General features: G+C 40.1%; 1 protein-coding gene across 1 annotated transcript in view; it reads left to right on the top strand.

Moving 5' to 3' along the window:
- The window catches only part of INTS8 (integrator complex subunit 8), a 46,449-nt gene that overhangs the window by 30,991 nt on the left and 731 nt on the right, over positions 1-14,727 (top strand). The window contains exons 17-26 of the mRNA XM_018058237.1: positions 2,235-2,419; positions 2,807-2,840; positions 3,607-3,663; positions 3,753-3,814; positions 6,634-6,752; positions 8,021-8,124; positions 8,879-8,929; positions 11,194-11,267; positions 11,342-11,406; positions 11,576-11,619. Coding sequence (XP_017913726.1) covers positions 2,235-2,419; positions 2,807-2,840; positions 3,607-3,663; positions 3,753-3,814; positions 6,634-6,752; positions 8,021-8,124; positions 8,879-8,929; positions 11,194-11,267; positions 11,342-11,406; positions 11,576-11,619 — 795 coding nt within the window. The remainder of the gene's footprint in view (positions 1-2,234; positions 2,420-2,806; positions 2,841-3,606; positions 3,664-3,752; positions 3,815-6,633; positions 6,753-8,020; positions 8,125-8,878; positions 8,930-11,193; positions 11,268-11,341; positions 11,407-11,575; positions 11,620-14,727) is intronic.

The raw sequence follows: 14,727 nt of genomic DNA on the forward strand, positions 1-14,727 counted from the left end.
TCACCATGGGGGCTCCTCTTGCTGCAGAGCGCACGTTCGAGGGCGCACGGCTTCCGTAGTTGCAGCTCTTCCGTAGTTGCAGCTCGTGGGCTTAGGTGCCCTGCGGCCCGTGGGATCGCCCCTGACCAGGGATCATACCTGTATCCCCTACATTGCAAGGCAGATTCTTAACTTCTGGACCACCAGGGACACCCTTATTCTTTTCTTAATGCTTGTATTACCTTTTGTTGTTCTTATCTGCCCTCATCTCATCTTTAGTACATAGTCCCTTAAATTGATGGGTATCTGGGAACCTTGCAAGATTGTACTAGTTTTTTACATTTGTCTTCAGTTATTTGTTTCTTCTTTCTTATTTCATGTATGTCCTTTGAAGAACTGAGCTCATTTTATTTCAGCCTTTTGGAGACTTACTGATTTTTTTGGTTTTCCCTCCTTTTTTGTTTTCTTCCTGATTGTTCATAAAAATATATTGTTGTCCCTGAATTATCCATCTCTTTGTAGTTTCAGACTTTGGATTATATCTGTGTTTTTAGTCAACTTTGTGAGATGGGAGTTCCTCATATTTAGGGAGTTTTTCTGATGATGCCCAGCAGTCCCTTAGGCTTTAGTAAGCCCTCAGATGAGAGAACCGTTTTGTCTCAAGATGGTCATGTCCACTGAGAATGGTGGCTTGGTATTAAGATGGTGCTGTAGCTTCTCTCTTTGTTCATCTTAGCAGTGAGTTCGGTGGAGCCGTGCACCAGAGAGGTTGTTTGGGTGTTTGAGGGCCCACAGTGCAGAAGGCTGTGCTGTTGGTTACCTCACCCTGGGCCCGGTTAGCCCCTGCTTCCTGCACTTCCCCCTCTGTCTACAGAGGGGGAAGGGTAAGGGGTGACCTTGCTGCAGGGCCACTCAGGCATCTCATTGTCTCATCTGGGTTAGGGTTTCGTGTGCCTCCTTCCTTAGCTGGCCCCTTGTTCCCTTGTTAGCATAGAGGAGAAAGTAGAGAAATAAGTCTAGAGTGTGGTATGTGTATTAAAAATTATACAGAGTAGAGCACCTTTCAGACTTTGAATTTCATGTGGAATATTAATACACATGTATAGGGAAGAGTCTGGAAGGGTATTAATAGTCATTATCCCTGGGTAGTGAAACAGTAAATGATTTAAATCGATTTTATTTTCCATTCTGTTACATATTTCTTTAAATATCCGCTTATCATAAAAAGGAAAGAAGCTTTTAAGCATGTGACTAAAGACCTTTCGAAATAGTAAAAACTGTCCAGCCTGTCTCGCGGATCAGGTGGGGGTAGTGTAGTCTAGGAAAATGTACAGCGTTGATGGGCACTTGGATTATAGGAGGCTAGCTGGTGGGAGGAGGAGGGAGGTTGGTGCTCACTTAGGTCGCAGTGGTGTAGGAAAAGGCCTGGCTTGGACCGAGCCTGCCAGCCTCTTACGGAGCGGGAGCCTCTCCTTCCTGGCCTGCCCTCCAGCCTGTCTGTGGTGCCAGCACGCTCCCAGCCCTGTCCTCACGGCGCTTCCTCATGCTCCTGCACTTCTGCCGGGGTTCATTCTGGATCCTTCGCCACCTTAGGTCCTGAAGGCTGCCTTTGTTCAGATCAGTCCCTTTTAGTAATCTGTGCTTCCTTAATTCTGCCTCCTCACATCAACAGTAGTTACATCCCCAGTCGCTACCATTTCCTTAGAGAAAAGTTTCTCTAAATCTTGTTCTTCTGTTCTGCCAACTTCAGTGTCTATATTTTTTCCTCATTTTTTTCATTAAAAAAAAAAAAGTGTGCTTGTGAGTGAAATTTAAGCACTGTTTTAATCTAGCTCTGGGCTTTTACAGGTAACACTGTCCTGTATATATTCCATTACAGGCTTTTTTTTTCCCAAGTGGGATCATAGTAAGTGTATTTAGCAACTTTTTTCCCCCACTTAATAGCATGTCTCTTGCCTTGCTTCACTTTTATCCTCATTAGACTATGCTGTTTTTGTTCTCCTTAGACTGGTTGTTTAGAAACAAGGTTTGTAATGTGGTGGAACCAGAGGATCCTCTTCCCAGATCTGATTCAGATCTGTCAGTGGACAGTGAGCTCTGAATTCCCCAGTGGTCGGATAGAGGCCAGCATCAAATAACTGTGCTTCGTATGTGCGGGCAGTTTTGATCTTTCTTTAGATGTTCCTCAGTAATAGAAACAGCATGTATGACATTACAGATTGTCTTCTGTGTGTTTTCTGTTTTTCCTGTTATAGCTTGGACAGCTTTTAGCAGCTACGTGCAAAGAACTTCCAGGCCCTAAGGAAAGTAGACGGACTGCTAAAGACCTTTGGGAAGTTGTGGTTCAGATCTGTAGTGTGTCCAGTCAACACAAACGAGGAAATGATGGCAGAGTTAGTTTAATAAAGCAGAGGGAATCTACATTAGGTATAATGTATCGGTACGTTTCTATCAGTTTATTTTTTAAGTTATTTATACTATTTTGTACTATTTTAAGAACGTCTGTCATTATCCTTGTGTATCATAAAAATGGACAATGTAAGAATTCTTTGGTGCTGATCTCGGATGGACTTGTCTAATAGCACCAACTTAGGAAATATCTGTGTATTCCCTATCAACAGTGTCTGGTTGGATAGTACTGAAGATGTCACATGTAATTAAAACAGGAAAGACATTTTATTAGGTTAGTATAACAATAGAATATTACACTCTTCTATACATGCAGAACTGGAAAGTTAGGACTAGAACTTCAGCTCGAATTTACTTTCCTGTTTTTATTTTGAATTTCTGATATTAAATGTATATACAAAAATTTGTGTCTTTGTAGGAGTGAACTGCTTTCTTTCCTCAAAAGATTAAGGGTAAGTTTTGTAAAAGTGGGTCTAACTACTATTGCTGATTTCTGAGGATATGATAAAAAAAATTATTGAGTGTTAAAATGCTGATTATTTAAGTAATCTGTTAATGTGCTTTTTATCTTTGGTGATCATTTTTTTTGAGGATGGGATAGTCTGAATGGAGAAGTTTATTTTGTATTTACCTTACTCTGTTTTAGTGAGTAGAGTAGGTATTTTTAAGTTGTAAAGAAGTCTTCGTAATAGGGCTAGCTGTCTGAATCCTAACTTTTTGATAGGATTAATATCATATTTGTTTATTGGACAGAGAGTCCACTCCTTAAATTCCTTTCTATAAACAGCTGTGCCACACAGCTTGTGGGATCTTCGTTCTCCACCGGGGATCAAACCTGCACCCCCTGCAGTGGAAGCATGGAGTCTTAACCACTGGACCACCAGCAAAGTCCCTGAATATTAGTTTGAGGAATAAAAAGGCAATTTTTTTTTAGAGGTAGCTGGAAGTACTAGTGGGAAGGAGTTCTTTTAATTCAATTTCAAAAGACGTGGGAGGACAGACACCTAAATTTGGTCATTTTTTTGTTAATTGTGTGTTGTGGTTTCTTTCATGAGATTAAGAATAATGTTAATCTCTAGTGTACTCCTAACTAAAGCAGGTGATAACTGTCAAAAGGGTAAGAATCTTTTGAAGGAAAGTACTTGGTATCCTTGAGGCTGATAGAGAAATATTAAGATATATATAATATTTAAGGATTCTTTGTTTTCTTTCTCATAGGAACCATTGGTTTTGACTATTATTTTGTCACTCTTTGTGAAACTTCACAACGTTCGGGTCAGTATTTCATAATTTCATCTAAAATTTTTTTTGAAAGAAAGTTCTTTTTAAATCACACTTTTTTTTTTCTTTTTTTTTTAAATAAGGAGGACATTGTGAATGATATTACAGCTGAACATATTTCTATCTGGCCATCCTCCATCCCCAAGTAAGAAGTATTATAGCTTACATTTTATTAAATTGTTTATATATGTGTGTGTGTGTATATATATATATATATATATAAACTATCCTGACTGATATAGATAACCTTGAATAACTTGATTAAAAGGCTGCAGTTTGTTGCGACTCTATAGCAACTTCATATTTCTCTATTACAGTAATGATCTTCCTAAAAATTAAGCATCAGGCATAACTAAGTAAGAGCTGAAGTGCACTAGCCTTAGGTTGAATCTAAACAGTCTCTCAGCAGTCCCGATTTCTTGTCAGTGGTGGAATTAGAAAATGGAGGCTAATAAAAGGATGACGTTCTACCTGGTTTTTCTAATACTGATTGTCAGAGGTCCCCAACTCTTTTTCGTTACCTTAAGAAATTCTTTAGTTTCTTTAAGAACGCTTCTCTCTTCCTTTTATCACCTGAGAACCACAGTAAGAGGCAGACAACTAAGGGGAGAAGACAGTGTTCTTCATTTTGTGGAAGAAGAAACCGTTTACATTTTTCTTTTCCCACAGACGCCAGCTGCTTACTCAGGAGAGCCCATTTGTTTCCTCACAGAAATGACTCTTCCTTTTCTCCCCTAGCCCCTAGTCATCTTCTTCGTGCCTGAAGGGCAGGCACAGAAATCTAGGCCATATTTTATTGCTCTTATTAAAGGCATCTCTGAAGAAGAAAAGATTGTAGTAGGTAGGTAAACAGTCTCAGAAATGGGAAGCTCTCTCAGACAGGGATTTTGGAAGACCCAAAGTGTGAGTGACCCTTGGCTCCACTTACAAGGCTTGGTTCCCAAAGCAGCACCGTGCTTCCTGAAGTGAATAACTGCAGATTTTTTATGTAAAATTTGTAAAATAACAGTCCATTAATCAGGTAGAGATCATTTTGCTTATTTTTTTTGACTGTGCTAAGTCTTCATTGTGGTGCACAGGCTTTCTCCAGAGCCCGCGGGCTCACCAGTTGTGGTGTGGGGGCTTAGTTATGCTGTGGTATGTGGGATCTTAGTTCCCCAACCAGGGATTGAACCCATGTCCCCTGCTTTGGGGTGCTGGGGAAATCCCCGTTTGCCTTTGGTTATAGTAAGTCTTAGGTGTTACTTCTTCAGCCTAAGTTCAGATTATAAAGTACTGATTCCTTTTTTTCAGTGTGTGTTTATAAATGAGGCAGTGGCATGTCATAGAGGTTCCGAGCCAGGCTCAGAGAGCTTGAGGCCCAGCCTGTCCACTTACCAGGTCTCCTGCAACCCAGGTCTCCTGCAACCTAGGTCTCCCGCATTGCAGGCAGATTCTTTACCATCTGAGCCACCAAGGAAGCCCTTAACTTATTTAAATAATTGTAAATAAATTAGTTGTAGGCTTCCCCGGTGGCTCAGTGGTAAGGAATGTACCTGCAGTGCAGGAGCTGCAGGAGACGTGGGTTTGACCCCTGGGTTGGGAAGATCCTCTGGAGGAGGGCATGGCAATCCACTGCAGTGATCTTGCCTGGAGAATCCCATGGACAGAGGAGCTTGGCAGGCTCAGTCCGTGTGGTCGCAAAGAGCCGGACACGACTGAAGTGACTTCGCACAGGGAGTTCCCTGGTGACCCACTGGTTAAGAATCTGCCTGCCATTGCACGGGACAAGGTTCAGGAAGGTTCCTTGGTCCCAGAAGATCCCTCATGCCAACGGTAACTAAGCCGGTGTGCCAAAACTAGTGAGCCTGCGAGCTGCAACTGCTGAAAGCCTGTGTGCTCTAGGGCCTGCAAGAGGCAGCAAGAGAAGCCAGTACAATGAGAAGCCCGCGCACCTCGACTCCAGAGCAATTCCTGCTCACTGCAGCTAAATAAAGCCCACTTGCAAAAATGAAGCCCTAGTGTAGCCAAAAATAAATAAGTTGTAAACAAGCAGTTGGGTGTTTGCTAGTAACACCACGATACTTTCCCACTACACTGGAAACAGTGGTGAATTATGGTAAAATTTAGCTCCTCAGGGCAACAGAGATTGTCCTTGTCCAAGTTCATCTCGTAAATGATAGAGCCGGGACTTGAACTGTGGTATGCTTCTGAATCAAAAGCCTGTTTTCCCTACTGTGGGGTCTCACTGCTTCGGTAGGAGCTGAGATTGTGTTTCCTGGGTGCTGGCCTGGCTTTTATCCTCACACTTCTGTCATCTTATTCTGTGTCTCAGAATTTCCAGGTTTAACTGGGCTCAGAGCAGCTGGCCCCGTTCCCCTCTCGTTTTTTGGATTCTTCATTGCTTCCAAATGCATTGCCGAGATGACACTTGCCGGATCTTGCCCCTACCCCAGTGAAACATCTAATCCAGAGGAGTTAGTTACTCTCAGAAGAAACCACAGGATGGATTTAAGGCCACCTATAGCAGTATTGTTGGTGTTTGAACCCTTGTTTTCTGTAGCTTTCTCTAGATAATAGAACTTAAAAATCATTTGGAAAATTTTTATCAGTGTATCTCCTTATAATTTTGTTGCGTGTAAGTTATGCATAAAAAGTGGAGATAGGGTTATATCATATCACCTTTTTGTGCTTTACATTGTAAAATGTTTAAAGATACTCTTAGAGTGGCCTAGTTTATCTTCTTTGGCATTTTGGGGAAAGGAAACAAAAATCAGATTGTTTTCAGCCCCATATAAAAAGTTAGCTGATCACACGTCCTCCAATTTAGTTGTTTTGATAGTTTTAAAATATTTACTGCTAGTAATATTTAGCATTGTATTTATGATCACTTAAATTTTGACTCTTCTGTTTGTTTGTTTTAATAAATGTGTGTATGGATTTGTGAAGTTGACTCCTAAATTATGTTTATTGTCTTTCCTGTAGCCTCCAGTCAGTGGATTTTGAAGCTGTAGCGATCACAGTGAAAGAGCTAGTTCGGTATGCCCTCAGTGTAAACCCAAACAACCACTCCTGGTTAATTATTCAGGCGGACATTTATTTTGGTAAGTGACATGTATCACTGCTTTGTGTTTTGTGTTTGTAGCTCTTTTAGAAGTGAAAATAAATATGTTACACTACTATTACAGTACTTTATTAAACTTGAGTCTTGTTTCTGACATTCTCTAAATCTTCCAAGATGAAATTGAGAGTAATTGTTACTGTTATATGTATGCATTTTTCTGAGTCTTTGATTCAGATGTTTTTAATTTTATGTTGACCACCTTTTTTCTGTTTGTGTTTTTTTTTTTCCCCATAGTAAGTGATCATCTGAAAAGTTGGCAAAACATTCTTAGGAGGTTAAAGTTTAGTTTGCAGAATTGCTATTTTAAAGGTTCTAACTATGTCCAGGGACTTGATAATTATTTGTGTTCATGGGAAGAGATTTGTTGCCACCCAGTTTTAGCAGCAATTAACTCAGGGCCAGTCTTATTTCATCTGTACCCTCACCTACATCATCCTGCTCTCTTCTGGATTATTTTTGAAACAAACAATGGCCAGTTAACAAACATGTCTTTATTTTTGGCTGTGCTGGGTCTCGTTGCCATTTGAGGGCTTTTCTCTGTTTGCCAAGAGCGGAGGCTGTTCTCCAGTTGCCGCGCGAGCTTCCCTTGTACCGGCACAGGCTCCAGAGCCGGGGGGCTTCAGTGGTTGCTGCACTGGGCTCGGTCGCTGTGACCCGCAGGTGCCAGAGCTCAGGTTCAGGGGGTGTGGTGCCTGGGCATAGTCGCCCCCCAGCATGTGGGATCTTCTGGATCTGGGATGGAGCTAGTGTCCCCTGTACTATTGCAAGGCGGAATCTTAACTACTGGACCACCAGGGAAGCCCAATAATTGCCAGTTTTAATGCTTGTGGTTACCCTAGCCCCACAAAGAATTTATTTTCAGGATCTTAATATCTTTATTCAGAGTAAATTTTCTGATTCTAAACTATCTCAGAAGAATAAGGTCTGTTTCTAGTATAAGCATTTGGGAAATAAACGCCTCCAAGTACTAAGTTCTGAACTAGTAAGTTTGATAAGAAATCTGAGGTAAAATTTTGGCTAATCAGTCTTAGAAGAAAACAGTCTATATAGGGCTTCTTTAAAGTGGTTGAAATAAAAAAGCCAATTTTTCTCATTCTTGCCCTGGCTAAGCGTTGCCCCTAGGTCTGTGGTTTGAATCTACTTTGTCACACATGAAGTAATAATACCTGACCCTTCACAAAAGAGGCCCTGTCTTTTTAGCTGCATATTTAATGACAGATAATCTTTATCTCTGTTTTCTGCTTCAAGCAACAAATCAGTATTCAGCGGCTCTTCACTATTACCTCCAGGCAGGAGCTGTGTGCTCTGATTTCTTTAACAAGGCTGTGCCCCCAGATGTTTATACAGACCAGGTAAAAGTTGTTGTTGTGCGCTTGCTTTCTTCTTAAGTGTCTGAAAACATTCTTTTTCCTGGGCCTCTTTTGGCCTGAGTTTCTTCGTTTCCATAAATGTGGTGGTAACTCCCAAATGGATTGCTTGCTCTAGGTCAGACCACCTTCATGGTTCCAGTGCCCACAGCCATTGCTGATTTGATTTCCTCAAACACCTCAAACTCAACCTCTCCACGGCTGGTTCAGCATCTTACTCTGCCAGTCTCTCCTCCTAATGACCTTCCCACACCAGAGCAAAAACGTAAACCCCCAGTGAAGTATCCGTCAGCTTTGTTTTGCCCTTCGAGTTGACCAAGCATAGACCCTGAGTGTCATCCTCTTTTCTTTTCTAATCCTTCCACCAATATCCACTCAACCTTTAATGTTGATTCTGTCTCTTCAATCTCAAATTTTACTCATTTTCTCCCAATATGCTCTACTGCTTAGGCTTCCGATATCATAATGTAATAAATGACATTTTTAATACTTATAATAATGACTTAAAATAGGATTTAAAATAGTTTAATAATTAGGTTTTTAAAATTAGAAGTTCTGTTTTTTAGAGCAGTTTTAGATTCACAACAAAATTGAGTGAAAAATAATAGAGTTCTTTTATTTTTCCCATCCCTGCACATGTACAACCTACCTGATGATTGACATCCCACGTCAGAGTGGAACATTTGTTACAATTGTTATCAATTAGTTTTTTAAAGTAATCAAAATTTTGTTTTTATAGGTAATAAAACGAATGATAAAGTGCTGTTCTTTGCTGAATTGCCACACACAGGTTAGTTTATAAAATTATGATGTTGGTCTTTTGTCTTGTAAGTTAGAGTTTATAGTAAATACAAGGCATTGCACTGGGAAGTATTTTCCATGTCATAATTCCTTAAATTTATGGCATTTAAGAATTTGGCATGATCTTTAAATTTTTTTAGTAGTTTACAAAATTTTAACTGAAATGAAAGTGTGGGTTACAAAACATTGGCCTTTGAACCTTAGAAAAGCCATTCTCAAGTATGTCTAATATTTAAGAGTAGATATGTGCGTTAATCACTGTGTGTGGGTTAGTCTCTCAGTCATGTCTGACTCTGTGACCCCATGGACTCTAGCTTGCCAGGCTCCTCTCTCCATGGGATTCTCTAGGCAAGAATACTGGAGTAGATAACCACGGCCTTCCCCAGTGGTCTTCCTGACTCAAGGATTGAACCTGGGTCTCTTGCATTGCAGGCAAATTCTTTACCATCTGAGACACCAGAGAAGTTCCATATTAATCATCAGGGAAATGTAAATCAATACCACAATGAGATATCACTTCACACGTATGAAGAGGCAGTAATCGAAAGATAGAAACAAGCATTGGTGAAGCTGTGGAGAAATTAGAACCTTCGTGTGGCTGGTAGGGATATACAGTGGGGCAGCCTTTTTGGAAAACAGTTTGCTGCCTGCTCAAGAAAGTAAACATCAAATTCCCTACCATATGACCCAGTAGTTTCACTCAGAAGTATAGAACCAACAAAACTGAAAACATGTCCACAAAAGAATTTATATGTGAAATGTTTATAACACAGCACATTCATTATTCATAATAGACAAAAGTGGAAACAACCCAAATGCTCATCTGCTGATGAATGGATAAACAAAATCTGGTAGATTTATATAGTGGAATATTATTCAGCCATGAAAAGGGATGAAGTACTGATATATGCCACAACAGAGATGAATTCTGTAAGTTTTATGTTGAGTGAAAAAACAGCCAGATACAAAAAGCTTGTTTTGTATGATCCCCTTTATATGAAATGTCCAGAATAAGCAAATCTGTAGAGTCAGTGTAGGTTAGTGGTTGTCAGAGACTGGGAGAGGAGGTAGGAGGGAACTGGAGCGACTGCTAATGGATATGCAGTTTTTCCCCTGGGGTAGGGTAATGAAATGGTTTGGAATTAGATAGTGGTGATGGTTGTACAATTTTGTGAATATAGTAGAAACCACTGAATTTTATACTCTGAAAGGGTTCATATTTTGGTGTGTGAATAATAATTTTAAAATTTCTATAAATATTTAAGAAAGAGATCAGCATTATGACTTACATACCTGGTTGAAATGGATCTGTCTTTAATCTTAAGAAGACTGGCAGCTTACATTTTGCCAAAATGAGCTTCTGTACTTGCTAGCTGTGAAAGGCCTAATTGGATGAATATCCATTGGATGTATGTCCTTGAACATTCAACACTTTTGTCAGTTTTCCATTCCCTTTGATTTTCTAAACCGGCTTTTTGCCAGCCTCTCATTCAAGTAAAGCTCTAAAAATTTTATGATTTAAGTTACTGGTGAAGAAAATATTGGGCAGACAGACCCGTGTAAGGATTTTTACCATTAAAATTGGATGGATTCCATACATACGAGCTGATTCATTCAGCCTGATCTGCAAGGCCTCTTAAGTTAGAGAATATATTCCTGACATAGGGCTTCCCTGGTGGCTCAGAGGGTAAAGAATCTGCCTGCGTTGCGGGAGAGCAGGATTCAATCCCTGGGTTGGGAATGTCCCCTGGAGGAGGGCATGGCACTCTAATATTCTTGCCTGGAGGATCCCATGGAGAGAGCCTGGCAGGCTACAGACCATGGGGTCACCAAGAGCTGGACATGACTGAGTGACAGCACACGTTCTGATCATAAGAGTCATTCAAAACTATCCCTGCAAAACCAGGAGTCACTGTTGACACTAATTACATGAAACCTTTTTTTTTTTATTTTTTCCCCAAACTTTAACCTTTTTATTTTGTATTGGGGTATAGCTGATTAACAGTGTTGTGGTAGTTTCAGGTGAACAGTGAAGGGACTCAGCTATACATATATTCTCCCCTAAAGCCCCCACCCATCCAGACTGGCTCGTACCATCGAGCAGAGTTCCATGTGCTATATAATAGGTCCTTGTTGGTTATCCATTTTAAATACAGCAGTGTGTATTATCTTCCCTAAATCCTTAACTATCTCTTCTCCGCAGCAACCATAAGTTCAGTATGTGAAACCATTTTTAATTCTTTGTTTATGTAGGTGGCAATTTTATGTCAGTTCCTCAGAGAGATTGACTACAAAACAGCCTTTAAATCACTGCAGGAACAAAACAGGTATGAATGGTTTTTAAAATAGAGGTGAAATTTTCTGCTTAAGGAAGATGAAATAACTGAATTCTGTTTTTCAGTCATGATGCAATGGATTCCTACTATGACTACATATGGGATGTTACCATTTTGGAATATTTGACTTGTATCCTTTCATTAACATATGTGTGTGTTACTAGAACAGTTCATTTTCTGTAAATTAAAGAAGTATTTAATATCGTGTATTTTCTAAATAAAAATGAAGAACAGAACAGAGACTCTATATCATGATATGTCATAGTATTAAATTTATTATTCTTAACTGATTCATTTAGATCTTCATCATAAAAGAGGAGAAACAGATAAAAGACAAATTGCAGTAAGTTTTTTTGTGCTTTGATTCTTCAGTGATGCACTTAATTTCCCTGATACTAAACCATTTCTTGTCTCATACAGTGTTGGTGCCCTCACATGGTCTGCGAGGTTGAGAGTGGCCTGACCGCTAGCTAGTCACTTGACTCCCCTTTGCTAAGTCTTGCTGCCCCAGTACCCCTGCCATTCTTTGAGCATGCCAAGAACATTCACCACCGAAGTGTCTGTAAGATTTTCTCTTTCAGGAACATTCTTTTTTAACTTTGCTCAGGTTTCTCCTCAGATGTCACCTTTTTAGAAATCATTACTTTGCTGTTGTTCAGTCGCTGAGTTGTGTCCCGCTCTTTGCAGCCCCATGGACTGCAGCATGCCAGGCTCCTCTGTCCTTCACTGTCTCCGGGAATTTGCTCAAGTTCATGTCCCGATCCAACCATCTCATCCTCTGCTGCCCCCTTTTCCTTTTGTCTTCAGTCTTTCCCAGCATCAGGGTCTTTTCTAATGAGTTGGCTCTTCCCATCAGCTGGCCAAAGTATTAGAGCTTCAGCATCATTCCAATGAATATTCAGGGTTGATTTCCTTTAGGATTGACTGGTTTGATCTCCTTGCTGTCCAGGGGACTCTCAAGAGTCTTCCCCAACACCACAATTTGAAAGCATCAGTTCTTCAGCACTCAGCCTTCTTTATGGTCCACCTCTCACATCCATATGTGACTATGGAAAAACCACACCTTTGGCTGTTGGCAAAGTGATGTCTCTGCTTTTTAATACATTGCCCAGGTTTGTCATAGCTTTCTTCCCAAGAGGCAGGGGTCTTTTAATTTCATGGCTGCAGTCACCATCCACAGTAATTTTGGAGCCCAAGAAAATGAAATTTCACTGCTTCCATGTTTTCCCCTTCTGTTTGCCCTTAAGTGTTGGGATCGGGTGTTGATATTAGTTTTTTGAATGTTGAATTTTAAGCTGGCTTTTTCACTCTCCTGTTTGACCCTCGTCAAGAGGCCATCTAGTTCCTCTTCACTTTCTGCCATTAGAATGGTATCATCTGTGTATCTGAGGTTGTTGATATTTTAAAGCTTCCTATTTGGACTAAACTCTATGGCCATTACTTGAGGCGACAGAGTGACAACAGCATCTTTAAAAAGAGAGAAAGAGACAAGAGTATGTTGTGCCAGTTCCACTTTATTGGAAGCTGCTTGCTCTTTCGTTTACAACTTAACCAGGGTTGGAAGGTAATGCTGAAAATTTCTCAGTACCCTGATGAGATATCCAGATTACCTCTACTTTTATAATTTTTTAAGCCCCTTCTTGGAAGCTTAAACCTACCTCCTTATTAGCTCATCTAAACGCTAACCTAGTTGTTCCTCTGCGGGCATCAAAAGATGTATAATCGACTTATCCAGCTCCCCAGCATTCCAGGTTTCATTGTCACCTTATTCATCAGCCTCCAGTATTCATAGCCAGGCCTTTTTAAGATCTCTCTGCCAGTAATCTGTCCCTTTCTTACCTCTTGACTTTCATATTTCTCATGATCATGAGATGTTCAGGTTTCATGACCAAGTCCCCAGACTGTCAGCCCTTTCCCAACTTGCCTTCTTTCCTACTGGCCTGGAGTACAGCACATACTGGCTTGTGTACTCCATGGTCTGCAGCCTTAGTTGGCCCCTGATTTCCTGTGTCCACCTGCCAGTAGTCAGTGGTCTGCCTTCTTTTTAGGGAATATTTTAGGTTTCTCTCCTTTTCCCATTTTCAGTAACTTCCTTGTGTTTGAAGTAGACAAGGAAAAAAGACTGATCAGTTCCTGTCCTTGTGAAAGTGTCCTTGGGAGTTATAGCCCTGTGAGCGCCAGCTTCAAATTCCTGTTTCAGATCCCTACTTTTCACCTTTGAAATAATCGCCAGCTGGACTCAGTATGTTGATGCTACTCCTTTATGAAGATACGTTTTTATGCTTTTGATTCTATCCCTTCAGTCATTCTATCCCTTCCAGTTGGTTATCTCCCCTCTTATAGTCAAGCACTCCTGTTAAACCTATGAACTATTTCATCGTTAATAAAAAGTTCTCTTGACTGTGCCTCTACCTTTCTGTCCCCTCTGCCTAGTTTTTTGAAGCTCTTTTACCCAGTTTGATTTCTCCTGTCCCCCACTGTTTTCAAGGGACACCAAATGCCAACGGCAGTGAATACTTTTCAGTCTTTATTCTATTGTTTACACCTCCTTCCTCCCTTGAAATTCTTTATTCCTTTGACTTCCTTGACATCCTTTTTAACTCCCTGACTCTTCAGCCTTTTCTTTGTGGATATTTCCCTATCTACCCTGAAACTTGGGTTTTTGTCAAGAAGTTAGTCCTTGGGTATTTCATGATGGCCCTTCATTCTCCCTAGGTAACCTCATTCACTTACGGTTTTGACCACTACCCACTTAGGGTGTGTTATTTCTCTCAAATATCTGCCTCCTATTCCAATTTCAGTCTTTTTAAAATTTTTATTGGGATATGATTGCTTTACAGTGTTGTGTTAGTCTGCTGTACAAGAGTTAGTTGGTTATATGTGTATTCCCTCTTTTTTAGATTTCTTTTCCATTTAGGTCATCACAGAGCACTGAGTAGTTTCCTTGCTATTCAGTAGGTTTTTTTTTTTTTTTTTTAAATATGTAGTAGTGTATATATGTCAGTCCCAATCTTGAAATTAATCCCCACCCCCACACCATTATCCATGTTTGTTCTCTGTCCAATTTGTCTTATACTTTGGACTTTTTTAGCCAGTTGTCTTCAGGATATTTTGTTTGAAATAACTCTGGTTATTCCCCACTACTAGGTTTTTTCACATGGATTCTTTCATATTTAAATAGCATTATCAGCAAGTCCTCCTACCCACTAACCTGATGATCATTTCGAATAGTCTTAGCTTCCTTCAGGCTACCTTTCAAATAGTCTCTTGTTTTTAAAAAAAAAAAAAACTTGAAACTTCTTTAAAGGTAATTTTAAGATCTTAAAACATGCTCTCACAAAACATTCCATGGCAGAATGCTACTATAGATTTTTATCGGGTTGAAGTATTTCTTTCTAATCATTAAAGAGATGGGTCACTATATTTAGTGCTGAGCAACTAGCTATTTTTA

This window comes from Capra hircus, chromosome 14, assembly GCF_001704415.2.
Source record: "Capra hircus breed San Clemente chromosome 14, ASM170441v1, whole genome shotgun sequence".
Taxonomy (NCBI): domain Eukaryota; kingdom Metazoa; phylum Chordata; class Mammalia; order Artiodactyla; family Bovidae; genus Capra; species Capra hircus.